This window comes from Harpia harpyja, chromosome 8 (genome assembly GCF_026419915.1).
Source record: "Harpia harpyja isolate bHarHar1 chromosome 8, bHarHar1 primary haplotype, whole genome shotgun sequence".
NCBI lineage: Eukaryota > Metazoa > Chordata > Aves > Accipitriformes > Accipitridae > Harpia > Harpia harpyja.
The window spans coordinates 9709449-9723684 of record NC_068947.1 but is presented as its reverse complement, the minus strand read 5'-3'; the positions used below and the strand labels follow the sequence as shown (position 1 = coordinate 9723684).

The window sequence follows — 14236 nt, the reverse complement described above, 5'->3', positions numbered from 1 at the left end:
CCAAAGAGATCTTTTATTAATAGGTCAAATCAAGAAAGCCTGTTAAGTTTTGTGTGTTCATATTTTGAGATCTGTGTGAGTTTAAGTTAAGTTCACACAAGTTCCGAAGTAGAGTAATTAAATATCATCTTGTCAGTGTTCTTTATAAAGATTAAAGAATTTATTAGAAATTTCAGATGTGTACGTCTTTCCAAACAGTGTGTTCGAATTGTTTTCAAATGTTTTTTATATTCAACAGCTCAAATATATAGCTAATGTACTACTTCATTATCTTTCACAGATCTGAAGAGAGAAGCCAGTATTTGTCACATGCTGAAGCATCCTCATATTGTTGAACTATTGGAGACATACAGCTCAGATGGAATGCTTTATATGGTCTTTGAGTTGTAAGTGTCTCACTTTGATTTTGCCTTTCTTTGTTGTCATTTGCTAAATAAAATCCTAAAAGTATGTCTGCTTTCACCTGCTTGTTTTGTAGCTCAGAAGTCTTGAGTGCTATGAAAATATTTATTTCTGGCCAGTACAGGTTGTCCCAAATAAAAAAAGCTGTCACACTGCTAAGTGGCTGACATCAGGCTGATTCTTTATAGCATGCTTTTTAAGGGCAGACATGCACTTTATTGATGGCTGCTGTGTCCCTAATAGGGTACATGAGAACGAGTTAAAAATCTGCTGATGGTCATCATCTTTGGGTAACTGATGGTATTCTATTCCAGTTGTGAAGTTTTGTTTGTTTTTTTTTCCCAGACTATTGTTTCTTTTGCACTGCTTTTTCCTTTTTTTTAAGTATTTGAGTATTCTTGTAAATCAATATACCTGTTCACATCATATGAAGAGAGGCATTTGTCTAAAAGATATGTTTTGGAAGTTTGAATGTAAGAGTTTAGTTACTGTTGGCATATGGAAGGGTGAACAAAACACGACTTTTCAGCAGTGTACAGGTATTTTTAATTGACAATAAGAAACAAAAGGGGGGCAGCCCCTAAATCGCCACATTCCTCCTTTGAGGGAAAATTTTTAGTCCTTCTTGAGTTAGGTTTTAGCTAACTGGGAAGGACAAATATAGACATGCAGAATGCTGATTTGTGCACTTCTGTATTCAATCTTCCTTCTGTTCTCTGCACCTACCAGCTCTTCTTTTTATGTTCCCCATATATGGATTCCTAGTGTGTCTGGACATATGTGTTTATACCTCTTTAATTTCTCTGATCTTCCGGCATTATGTTTTCTGATGCATTTGGCCTGCTTATGTTGGAGCAAGCCACATCATACCAGTGTGTTAGGTTGAGCTGGCATGTCCACTAGAGCCAAGAATTTGACATGAGATATGCACTTAAAAAATAATTCTCACATGTTAGTTTTACCATTGAGGTAGAGAAGGCGGCAGGAGGTAACAGAAAAAAAAAAAAAAGATGTAAAGCTGAAAGTTGTTGCTTTTAAGTCTTCTGCTTTTTTGGGTTTGGGTTTTTTTTAGGTGAGTTTATAAACTTACGATTGTGTGAAATAATTGTTTTATGCTTTCCTTTTTGTAAGTTTTGATTCAATACTGACTTTGGTTTTTATTTTGTAAATCCCAAAGCATGGACCAAGGGACTTTTAATTATCCTATTATGAAATAATTATGTACACCTTGGGGAGACATACTGCGATAATTAATAAGATTTTGAAATGGAAAAAAGGTTTTGCTTCTGTTTTTACCATGCTGGTAGCTCAGAAATAGGAGACAAAAGCAGTAATTATTTTTTAATGACAAGCCTATTATCATTTATGTTTGTACATATAAAAAGTAAGTCTGAACAATTAGGATTACTACACAAATACTGTACCTGACTTCAGGCCACATGAAAGAAGGAAATACGAGGCTAAATTATTTGAAGGATAATAAATCTTTACCATCTTGTATGTCCTTGTCTCCCTTGTACACTGCAAGACATCACTCTTTTGTAATGAACAGTGATAGAAAATGAGACAGTAGGAACATCTGTGCTCAAAATGTAGCGGGGAATGGAAGAGTTGTGGGTGCAGTGTATTATGCTGAAGGGGATGCTTTGGTAAAGCGATTCAACAGAAGACTGATGTTTGCTGTGGAGTAAGACTGCATTGTGTGAGTTTTATTGAGTTAGTGGCATACTATATAATTGTGACCATAATAAGAAACTTGTGGTTAGTAGAAAAGCATCTATGTATTTGTAAGTAACTTATTTTTCCTCGTACTGCTTTCTGTTCATTGTGCTATTATTATAACAAACTTAACTGCTTTGCAACAAAGTTCTGTCTACAGTAATAAAATATATTTTATTAGGGTCTAGTTATTCTGAAATGACAGAAAAGGGGAAGACAACACAGATTTGCAGAGGAGATATAAGCCCAGCTGGTGATGGGCTATTTGTGGACTGGCAGATGCTTTGCATGAAAATTAATTCAGGTCCAGCACATGAAACACACGGAATAACCAAACCTAAAACTTTGTGCCATCAGTTGCACATAAATGATACATAGGTGCACTACTGTTTCTCTTTCATAAGCTGTGAGCTACATGGAGCAGCTGCTAAAATGGCGCTGAATATCTTGCCAAATCTATCGTATTTGAAAAATTACACGTTAAATAAGCAAATGCAGCATATATCTGATAACAAGAGATTGTACAACTCAGGAAAAAAATACAATCTGTGCCCAATTTTGAAAACTTTTGTTAAAATAAACGTTTAAAAAATCAAGTCATAATTCATAGAAGTACTGATGAACATGAACAGTAGCAATGAAGTTTAACACAAAAAATTTAGCTATGTTTTTAACCACTTTATACGGAAATTCAAGCACTCTAGAATGGGGCCATCATGTCATGTTACCAGTAGGTTGCCATTAGCCATATGGTACTGCTGTAATAAACTGCATAGAAGCAGTTGGTCTTAATAGATGAAGTGCCTGTGTAGAGTAAGAAGCAGACCCTGTCCCAGAAAGTCTAATTCTTAAAGTAAAATTATTTTAAAAGTATTTAGATGTTATTACATCATAAATGAGAAAGTATGTGCCTGTGCCAAGTTACTTCCTCCCACACACACCCCAGCTGCTCCTCAGAAGGGTAATGGACTCTTTCCACTGATGGAAGAGATCCTTTGGAGGCTCTGGAGAGACCTTGCATCTGAGATAGGGCCAGCTTTAGACCTCATCATACAGTCACAGTTTTCTTTCCCATTCTGTGGTGTTATTTGCTGACAGCTGTATATAGAATCATAGAATCATTTAGTTTGGAAAAGACCTTTAAGATCGTAGAGTCCAACCGATAACCTAGCACTGCCAAGTCCACCACTAAACCATGTCCTTAAGAGCCACATCTACATGTCTTTTAAATACCTCCAGGGTCTCAACCATTTCCCTGGGCAGCCTGTTCCAATGCTTGACAACCATTTTGGTGAAGAAATTTTTCCTAATATCCAATCTAAACCTCCCCGGGCGCAACGTGAGGCCGTTTCCTCTTGTCCTATCGCTTGTTACTTGGGAGAAGAGACCGACCCCCAGCTCACTGCAACCTCCTTTCAGTAGCTGTAGAGAGCGATAAGGTCTCCCCTCAGCCTCCTTTTCTCCAGGCTGAACAACCCCAGTTCCCTCAGCCGCTCCTCATAAGACTTGCTCTCCAGTCCATTCACCAGTTTGGTTGCCCTTCTTTGGACACACTCCAGCACCTCAATGTCTTTCCTGTAGCGAGGGGCCCAAAACTGAACACAGTATTCAGGTGCAGCCTCACCAGTGCCGAGTACAGGGGGACGATCACCTCCCTAGTCCTGCTGGCCACACTATTTCTGATACAGGCCAGGATGCCGTTGGCCGCCTTGGCCACCTGGGCACACTGCTGGCTCATATTTAGCCGGCTGTTGACCAGCACCTCCAGGTCCTTTTTCCACGAGGCAGCTTTCCAGCCACTCTTCCCCAAGCCTGTAGTGCTGCATGGGGTTGTTGTGACCGAAGTGCAGGACCCGGCACTTGGCCTTGTTGAACCTCATACAGTTGGCCTTGGCCAATTGTCCAGATCCCTCTGTAGAGCCTTCCTACCCTTAAGCAGATCAACACTCCCGCCCAGCTTGGTGTCACCTGCAGACTTACTGAGGGTGCGTTTGACCTCCTTGTCCAGATCATTGATAAAGATATTAAACAGAACTGGCCCCAAAACTGAGCCCTGGAGAACACCACTTGTGACTGGCTGCCAACTGGATTTAACTCCATTCACCACCACTCTTTGGGCTCAGCCACCCAGCCAGTTTTTTACCCAGCAAAGCGTATGCCCATAAGAGCCATGAGCAGCCAGTTTCTTCAGGAGAATGCTGTGGGAAATGGTGTCAAAGGCATTAGTAAAGTCTAGGTAGACAACATCCACAGTCTTTCCCTCATCCACTAAGTGGGTCACCTTGTCACAGAAGGAGATCAGGTTGGTCAAGCAGGACCTGCCTTTCATAAACCCATTCTGACTGGGCCTGATCAGCTGGTTGTCCTGTACATGCTGTGTGATGGCACTCAAGATGATCTGCTCCATAACCTTCCCCGGCACTGAGGTCAGGTTGACAGGCCTGTAGTTCCCCAGATCCTCCTTCTGGCCTTTCTTGTAGGTGGGCATCATATTTGCTAACCTCCAGTCAACTGGGACCTCCCTGGTTAGCCAGGACTGCTCATAAATGATGGAAAGTGGCTTGGTGAGCCCCTCTGCCAGCTCCCTCAGCACCCTGGGGTGGATCCCATCCAGTCCCACAGACATGTGTGTTTGTCTAAGTGGTGTAGCAGGTCACTAACCATTTCCCCTTGGATTATGGGGCTTCATTCTGCTCTCTGTCCCTGTCTCCCAGCTCAGGGGCTGGGTACCCAGAGAACAAGTGGTTTTACTGTTAAAGACTGAGGCAAAGAAGGCATTAAGTACCTCAGCCTTTTCCTCATCCTTTGTCACTATGTTTCACCCTACATCCAATAAAGGATGGAGATTCTCCTTAGCCCTCCTTTTGTTGCTAATGTATTTATAGAAACATTTTTTATTGTCTTTTACAGCAGTGGTGAGATTAAGTTCTTTGAGAGCTTTGGCCCTTCTAATTTTCTCCCTGCATAACCTCACAGCATCCTTGTTGACCTCCTGAGTTGCCTTCCCCTCTTCCAAAGGTCATAAACTCTCCTTTTTTTCCTGAGTTCTAGCTAAAGCTCTCTGTTCAGCCAGGCTGGTCTTCTTCCCTGCCAGCTCATCTTTTGGCACATGGGGATGGCCGGCTCCTGCACCTTGAAGATTTCCTTCTTGAAGAATGTCCAGCCTTCCTGGACTCCTTTGCCCTTCAGGACTGCCTCCCAACGGACTTTGTCAACCAGTCTCCTAAACAGGCCAAAGTCTGCCCTCTGGAAGTCCAAGGTGGCAGTTTTGTTGACCCCTCTCCTTACTTCTTCAAGAATCAAAAACTTGTATCATTTCATGATCACTATGCCCAAGAGGGCCTCCAACTGTCACATCACCCACCAGTCCTTCTCTGGTTGTGAACAACAGGTCCAGTGGGACGCCTTCCCTAGCTGGCCCCCTCACCAGCTGTGTCAGGAAGTTATCTTCCACACACAAGTGTTCCATCATTAGTCTTGATTTAACTGTGACCTTTTACCTAACACAAGCATGTAGTCAATAGACGTATGTGAAACAGATATATTTTACAGCATCAAAACAGATGAAAGCAATCTTTTTTTAAGTCTGTGCCTTGCAAAGAACAAATAATATGCAAAACTCTCCTGCTATTTAAAAGTTCCATTTATGAAATGGGGCACAGTCTGGTTTCTTTAGTATTTGTTCAATACTGTGCTATGCTAGACAGTGCTGTCCCTGTCACATCATGTTTGCTTGGTAGCTTATGCGGGGGGGGGGGGGGGAGAGACACTGGTTTTACATAGAATGCTGTTTTCTGTTTGGTATATAACTATCACTTTTGCTTTTATATTCTGTTGCTTATGACTTTTTTTTTCTAATGATCGTGGGTCTTTATCAATGACAATACTTTGAGAAGGGTCAGCTACTTGCAAAATTTCTAAAACAAAGCAAATATTCCATTTGAAGTATCTGAAAAGTGCATTTTAGACTGAGAGTACATTATATGCAGTTTATCCTCAGTATAATCAAAATATGTGGACTGAGAGTACTTACCTTTCATGTTGAAGAGCTCAGATACATGAGTAGTGAGTGAATTGCAGACACCTTAATATCTGGTCATTTGCAGAATATTGTCTTGCCACTATACATAGGTGGTTTTGCTTTTCCTAGTGCATTCTAAGAGAGATTTATCTCTTGGGACATTAGAAGAACTGATCTTATTTACCAGTTAGGCTGCATGTATGTATAGTTATATACATGTAACTGCCATTTAACCTAGCTAACATGTAAAAATGCTTTAGTTTTAAAATCTCAAATTCATAAAAGCAGTACTTTAAAATGCTGCAATTATTTAGGTTTACATTAAGCATAAGCTGATGAGCATTTAAATGACAGTACATTCAATCACTTGGCTTCGTTGAAGTGTTAATTAAAAAAGAAGGGGAAAAAATGAATGCTATCTATTTATTCTGCCTTATTACAATACTGTGAAATAGCACAGTATTCTTAGTTTATAGAGTGAAAACTTTTTTACATTATTTACTTAATGATGTTAGGATTCCAGTTACGGTTTTATTTTTAAATGCAGTCTCACCTGTAGTCCTTCACCTTTTATATGCATAATGCAAGTATGAAAGAACTTTTATCTAGGATAAAAATAAGTCTTAAATGTTAACTTTTAAAAGTAAAATCAAAAGAAACTAAAAACTGTATTTTTCACGCCAAAACAGGTTGCTGTGGTTACTGAAAGAAAATCATTTCAGATGCTTCTAGGTTTAAAGTTTGGGCCAGACTTTTGAAATATCCAACAAAAGGAAAAAAATTCAAATTCATTTTGAAAAGCTTACAATACACTTACAGAAGTCATTAAATTAGAGAGTCTGTCTGGCCTAACTTCAGATATTTAAAAATTACACTCTAAGTCTGAGGCATCTCTGTACGTGCTGTTTTTTTCCTGTGGACTGAAAGGGAGCCTAAAGTGACTAACTCTGATTTTAAATCATAGAATAATTTGGGTTGGAAAGGACCTTTAAAGGTCACCTAGTCCAACCCCCCTGCAATGAACAGGGACATCTTCAACTAGATCAGGTTGCTCAGAGCTCCATCCAACCTGACCTTGAATGTTTCTGGGGATGGGGCATCTACCACCTCTCTGGGCAACCTGTTCCAGTGCCTCACCACCCTCATTGTAAAAAATTTCTTCCTTATATCTAGTCTAAATCTACCCTCTTTCAGTTTAAAACCATTACTTGTCCTATAGTAACAGGCCCTGCTAAAAGTTTGTCCCCATCTTTCTTGTAGGCCCCCTGTTAGGTACTGGAAGTCTGCTATAAGGTCTCCCCGGAGCCTTCTCTTCTTCAGGCTGAACAACCCCAACTCTCTCAGCCTGTCCTCATAGAAGAGGTGCTCCAGCCCCCCCGATCATCTTCGTGGCCCTCCTCTGGACTCGCTCCAACAGGTGCATGTCCTTCTTATGTTGGTCACCCCAGAACAGGATGCAGTACTCCAGGTGGGGTCTCACGAGAGCAGAGTAGAGGGGGAGAATCACCTCCCTTGACCTGCTGGTCACACTTCTTTTGATGCAGCTCAGAATGCAATTGGCTTTCTGGGCTGCGAGTGCACAGTGCTGGCTCATGTTCAGTTTTTCATCCGCTAATACCCCCAAGTCCTTCTCCTCAGGGTTGCTCTCAGTCCCTTCAACCCCCAGCCTGTACTGATACTAGGGGTTGCCCCGACCCAGATGCAGGACCTTGCACTTGGCCTTGTTGAACCTCATGATGTTAACATGGGCCCACTTCTCGAGCTTGTCCAGGTCCCTCTGTTTCCATTGTGTTTGTATTTGGGATTTTTTGTTCTTTTTTTACTGTTATGCATATTCGGTACATTGTAGCCTTGTTACTCGGGGACGCAAAGTTTAGGCAGTTATCTGGTCTGGGTATGCTGTTTCTCTTTTGTCCCTAATAGCCTGTGAACTATTGATTGATTACAGTCAAAGGAAGTGATAGAGAATTTAAAGCTAACTTATGTTTGAGGAAAGAGATACGAGGTTTTCATCTTAACGTTTGGTTAATATTTGTTGATTTCACTCATTTGAAGGACAGGAATTAATAGGACCCCAGACTTCATTAGTATTAATGCTTAAAGAGCAATCTTTGGGGGCTTCCTGTTGAGAAGGCCAGACTTAGAAATCGAAATTTTGGCTCTCTTATTATAAGTAGCAAAATTTGGCAGAGCAACTGAGAATTCAGAGCATTGAGACACTGATGCATTGAAATTCAGGCATTTATTATAACTTTAAGTATCACAGGCTATTAAGGTGCATTATTCTATGTTAGCAAAGCTTCAGAAGACCCACTTTTAAGCAAAATTAACTGGTAGAAGTCAATATAAAATGTTAATGCATATACTTGTATTTTCAAGAGTTTGTATAAACATGAACTAATTCACACAGCATTGCTATAAAGTGAGTATTTTTGTATGGCCTCATGATACTGGCTGACATGGAGGTTTTATCATTAAATTGGAGTATGGAGTAAAGATTTCAGGTTAGGTACAGTACTACTTTTATATTACTACCAAAATCAGTGCATTTTAAGGATGCCTATGTTCTTTATTTCGTGCTATTTAATACTCGGGTTGGACCATTGCTATGAAAACACTAGTAGAAAATTGTTTCCAAGCATACCTATTTAGAATTACTTACTCCTCCCAAGATCATCTTCTATGCTGTGATTTAGGAATTAAGTATTACTCAGTGACGTTTGTCCATTGTTTGTGACTAAATGGAATGAGTTAGTTTATAAAGAGCACTGAAATTCATCTCTTGGCTGCCAGCAAAGTTGTAAAAATGTCTCAATCTAAAGTACTGAAAAGCCTCTAAACAGGTGCTGAGAAGGTAAACTCAGGAACATAATTTAATTATCTGGAATGAGCTAAAGCCTGGATGCATGGGCAATATATAGGGAGTAAGAGTTTCTGTACCTCTTGGTCTTAATTTTCAGAGGTTACTACATAGGGCTTCAAGAAAAGTTAAATACTGTATTTTTTAAGTTAATTTATGGCAGTTTATTTGTTGTAAGTGAAGATGGCAAGTATATAAAAACTATCCAACTGAAGGAAAAAATGGCATTGTGCACAGACCTTTAACATACATGGTACAAAACTCAGTTACAAGCAATATGCCAAGTCTTTTTTTTTTTTTTAAGTAATAATTCAATTCACTAAAGCAGTGTTTCTCAAACTTTCTGATTCTTCATCGATAAATTAAGTTGTAGGCCACATCTTATTAGGTCATCTGCAAATTCAAAGCTATCATACCCCAGTATTAAAATGTAGATCCCTTCTGGAGTATACTGTCTATTCTTCAGAGTGACTGTTGGCCTCAGAACAGATTTCTGCATTGAATATGATTCAGGAGTAAACTTTCTGGGCAAGTTGCAACTTATCATCAGCTTTGTGCAGAACAGTAGAAAGATTTTCAAGGTGCACAGTAGCACTGATCAGAGCTATGGAAAGAAACATTTATCCAAAGGGCTGAGATCCAGGCACAGTTCTGCTAAAAACATGGAAAAATCAATAGTAGAATATGGGAAATTGGGGGACATAGTTCGTACTGATACCCAAAACAATTCAGATGTGGTGGTGGTGTCTGTTAACTCCCCGTTCGGAGTTGCTTTAGCTGGCACTTTCAGTGTAAATACCATGACCTGTCCCAATCAGTTTATGTAGCTTCCGTGAGTGCCCTCTACTGGTATCAGGTGATTCTCTCTCAGATCATGAGTGTGCTGTAATTTTGCCAACTTTTTTTGCATCTTCCGCTTATGTCTTCAGCATATATATATATCTGTGTGTTTATTTTGGTGGATTTTAACTTTTTTTTATTATTTTTATGGTTTTCATGTGCCTAATGCTGTTAGTCCTTAAAAAACCTTGAGACTTCCTGAAATTTCATTTCATTGGTATCTCAAAAATTTAATGCTCTTACATCGCATAATTCTTTCACTTTCTGCAAAGTCATCTTTTAAGTGGTTGTCATATTGCTGAGTTTTTAGTCTGTTAGTGCACTGAATTTTCTGGGGTTTCTTATAACCGAGGCTGACTCTTGCTTTTGCAGCCTCAGCTAGATAAAAGTCACCTAAGATTTTCTTATAAAATTCAACATTATTGGGGTGATACAAGCCTTATTTATACATGAAGAAAAATCTACTCCTAGAATAAGATTTTTGTCTTGAAAAAGTAGTCAGTTGAAGTCAGAGATTAAAATAGATCTGCTGCGTATTTGTGCTTTTGAGATCAGAAGAATTCATCTTAATGGCATAAAACTTTCAAACATTACTGCTCACGGTCTGTAGCAATTTTTAGTATCAAAGCAATTTAAGCTAATTGAAAAAAATTTGCAAAAAGAATTCGAACTGCCACTTACTGTTACAAAATTTAAATGAAAAATGCTGGTATGTGTAAGTGGGAGGTAGAAATACATGTTCAAGACCATTCTGATTATAAACACCTTGTTTAATAGAAAAGTTAGTGTAAAGGAATGACACTTGTGGCTCGGTGTCTCAGCAACTATTGATACTGCTTAAAATCTTGAGTGCCTCTGGATCTTTATTTGTGGGGCTTGTTAAATCCGAAGATGGTACCAGGTGCCGAAATAACTGCCCAGGAAATTTTTTTTCCACCTACTTAAATGAATGTGCATTTCTTTTGGTCACCAGTCTCTCTTATAGTTGTCAGTGCTCTATCTACATGATAGTGTATTTTGCATGGGGATACCTTTTGGATTTATTTGGGAATTAAAGCTTCTGCGCATTGCTTGTGACTCATTAAGCAGAAGTTTTGCATTGCAGGTTGTGGAGGGTTACCAGGTGCCCACCAAAGCCGTTCTATCACTCCCCCCCTCCCCCCTCCAACTCAGCTGGACAGGGGAGAAGAAATATAACATAACAAAGGGCTCGTAAGTTGAGATAAGGACAGGGAGAGATCACTTAACCAATTACCGTCATGGGCAAAACAGACTCAACTTGGGGAAAATTAACTTAATTTATTGCCAATTAACCAGAGTAGGGTAATGAGAAATAAAACCAAATCTCAAAACACCTTCCCTCCACCCCTCCCTCCTTCCCAGGCACAGCTTCACTCCTGGATTCTCTACCTACCACTCCCAGCGGCGCAGGCGGTCAGGGAATGGGGGTTGTGGTCAGTTCATCACACGTTGTCTCTGCCTCTCCTTCCTCCTCAGGGGCAGGACTCCTCACACTTGTCCCCTGCTCCAGCGTGGGGTCCCTCCCACGGGAGACAGTCCTCCATGAACTTCTCCAACGTGGGTCCTTCCCACGGGCTGCAGTCCTTCAGGCACAGACTGCTCCAGCGTGGGTCCCCCGCAGGGTCACAAGTCCTGCCAGCAAACCTGCTCCAGCGTGGGCTCCTCTCTCCACGGGGCCACAGGTCCTGCCAGGAGCCTGCTCCAGCGCGGGCTTCCCACGGGGTCACAGCCTCCTTCGGGCATCCCCCTGCTCCGGCGTGGGGTCCTCCCCGGGCTGCAGGTGGAGATCTGCTCCCCCGTGGACCTCCCTGGGCTGCAGGGGGACAGCCTGCCTCACCATGGTCTTCCCCACGGGCTGCAGGGGAATCTCTGCTCCGGCGCCTGGAGCACCTCCTCCCCCTCCTTCTTCAGTGACCTGGGGGTCTGCAGGGCTGTTTCTCTCACAAATTCTCACTCCTCTCTCTGGCTGCAGTTTCCTGTGCCCCAGCAACTTTTTTTCCCTTCTTAAATCTGTTAACCCAGAGGTGCTACCACTGTCGCTGATGGGCTCGGCCTTGGCCAGCGGCGGGTACGTCTTAGAGCCGGCTGGCATTGGCTCTGTCGGACACGGGGGAAGCATCTAGCAGCTTCTCACAGCAGCCACCCCTGCAGCCCCCCAATACCAAAACCTTGCCACACAAACCCAATACACAGGTGCGTTACAAAGCAAAAGTAATTGCATGCTGACATTCTGGATAGCTTACCAAAATGGCCCTGATAACATTGGCTTTCTAGATACCTTGCAAATTCTGCTTTTTTTTTTCCCCCTTGAGTCTTTGGTGGAGAGGAAAAAGAAATGTGTAAAGGCTGAAAATGACATGTTACAATTGATATTTTGGCAAGTGCCTTGTTATGCATGAATTATAATGTGATTTTTATTGTTCCTGTTAAGTCTTGTTACTCTCTCCTTGCCCCGTCAAGCAGTGAACATTTTTAGATATAAATCTGCCTTAGGTTACTTACAGGAGAAAGAAAGGGAGGGCGGTTACGCCACACCAAGCTGCTTTGGTTTTAGAGAAATGGTACTCTAATTTTAGCCTAAGGACTATCAATATACGTGCATCTAAAAGTGTTATACTACTCATTGTGGGAAGTTAGATTATCAGAAAGACTACAGACAATTAGGGAGAAAAGGAACAAAATTATCAAGTATCAGAGCTAGTGATATAGTATGTGTGCTGTCACTGTTTTCAGGTGCCTTCAGTGAGGCTGTGAGGTTTAAAATATCTTTTCGGCTTCTTAATTATCCTTATGAGAATGCTAAGTGGAAAAACTATACTACATTTCTATAGTATTTTTTAAAGTTTTCATTTAAAATTCAATTTGAGTAAGATTTTTGTATAACTACAGTCTTTATGATAGCGTTGCACTTGTAATGCTTTTAAGAACAGACTTAATGTAATGTCATGCATTAGTTGTTAACTTGCAGAGCCTTCTTGTACAGGGCATTGACTTTCTGCTGTCTTGCGCACCTTGTTCAATGAGCGGTTTAAGCAGTAGAAGAAATGTTTGGTTTTGCTAATGTTTTGAGAGAACTGTTATATGATCTGAAGGGCATAAAACAGTTAACCTGTGGCAAGCCATATTCTATTAGATTACCTATTAAATGCTGTTTTAGTTAGTAATGCATTGTATCCAGAGTATTTTATGTAAGATTTATATAAGTGGAGTAAATAGATTTTTTGAAGCATTTTTATGTAATTGATTGTAGTTATCTGTCTTAAGCATTTTTCCCTCTTTTTACCTGCAGTATGGATGGAGCAGATCTGTGTTTTGAAATCGTGAAGAGAGCAGATGCTGGATTCGTGTACAGCGAGGCTGTAGCCAGGTATGTATTATAATTTTAATTAATCCCACAGGATAAATGGAAAATAATGGAATATACTGTTGTACAATCTGGTAGCTAGAAGTTGGAATACTATAAATAATCCTGTTTCCACAGTCTGAATGTTTATTACAATAATTAGCATAATCAAAGTAGAATTTTGGAGCATTTTGTCATTTACTAGTTGTATATTTGGATAGGACTATTGAATAAAATAGTATTTCACATCCAATACTTAATTTTCTGTCTTTGCCTTTTATGGATCTCTCATACAATGGCATTAGGTGACTTGCCTGACAGGTCTGAGTTTTATTGGTCTTGCTAGATGGAGTCATCTCTCCCCCCCCCCCCTTTTTTTTTTATATATCACTTTATTTATGGTCACTTCAACTTTTCACTTACGAGGTAAACTAAAGACAAAGAATCTATATAATTGCAGAAGGACAACAAACCCCATTGTCCCAGTGGCATGATAATTGAGCTCAAAGCCCATGAGATTCTTTGTTTGCTTTTCTTGACACTGTAGGGTTTTTAGCATCATAGAAGCCAGGTTGGAAGAGACATCAGGAGGTCTCTATTTCAACCTTCTGCTAAAGGCAGGGTCAACATTTCATTTGGATTATGTTGCTCAAGGCTTTGTCCAGGGGGGTCTACAAAATCTCCAAGGATGGAGATTCCACAGCCTCCCTGGTCAACTTGATCCAGTGCATAATTATGTTCCTAGGGAAAAACATTCCTTATAACCAGCTGGAACCTCCAGAGGACAAGGATTGCCTCCCTTAGCCCAATAGTAATGCTCTGCCTGATGCAGCACAGGATGCTGTTGGCTTTCCTGGCTTTCTATGGTCAGTAATCTGTCAGGGGATCCTTTGGACACAGGGGAGAAAGAAGTTAGTCTTCAATCTGCATCAAGCAAGCCAAGATCTTGGTTCTGTCCCTTTCTAGTTAAATCAGCACTGATACTCACTTTTTCCCTTTCTGTGTTTTGTTATAGAAGACCTGAAGGGTC

The 14236-nt window shown here is 40.6% G+C and overlaps 1 protein-coding gene across 22 annotated transcripts in view; it reads left to right on the top strand.

Annotated features, from left to right (window-relative positions):
• Window positions 1-14236, top strand: part of CASK (calcium/calmodulin dependent serine protein kinase) — a 245745-nt gene that overhangs the window by 107144 nt on the left and 124365 nt on the right. For all 22 annotated transcript variants that reach the window (XR_008236412.1, XM_052795149.1, XM_052795146.1 and 19 more), the window contains exons 3-4: window positions 281-386; window positions 13153-13230. Coding sequence is in view for 21 of the 22 variants with exons in the window: in XM_052795149.1 (XP_052651109.1) it covers window positions 281-386; window positions 13153-13230 (184 nt within the window). In the remaining variant the exon portion in view is untranslated. The remainder of the gene's footprint in view (window positions 1-280; window positions 387-13152; window positions 13231-14236) is intronic.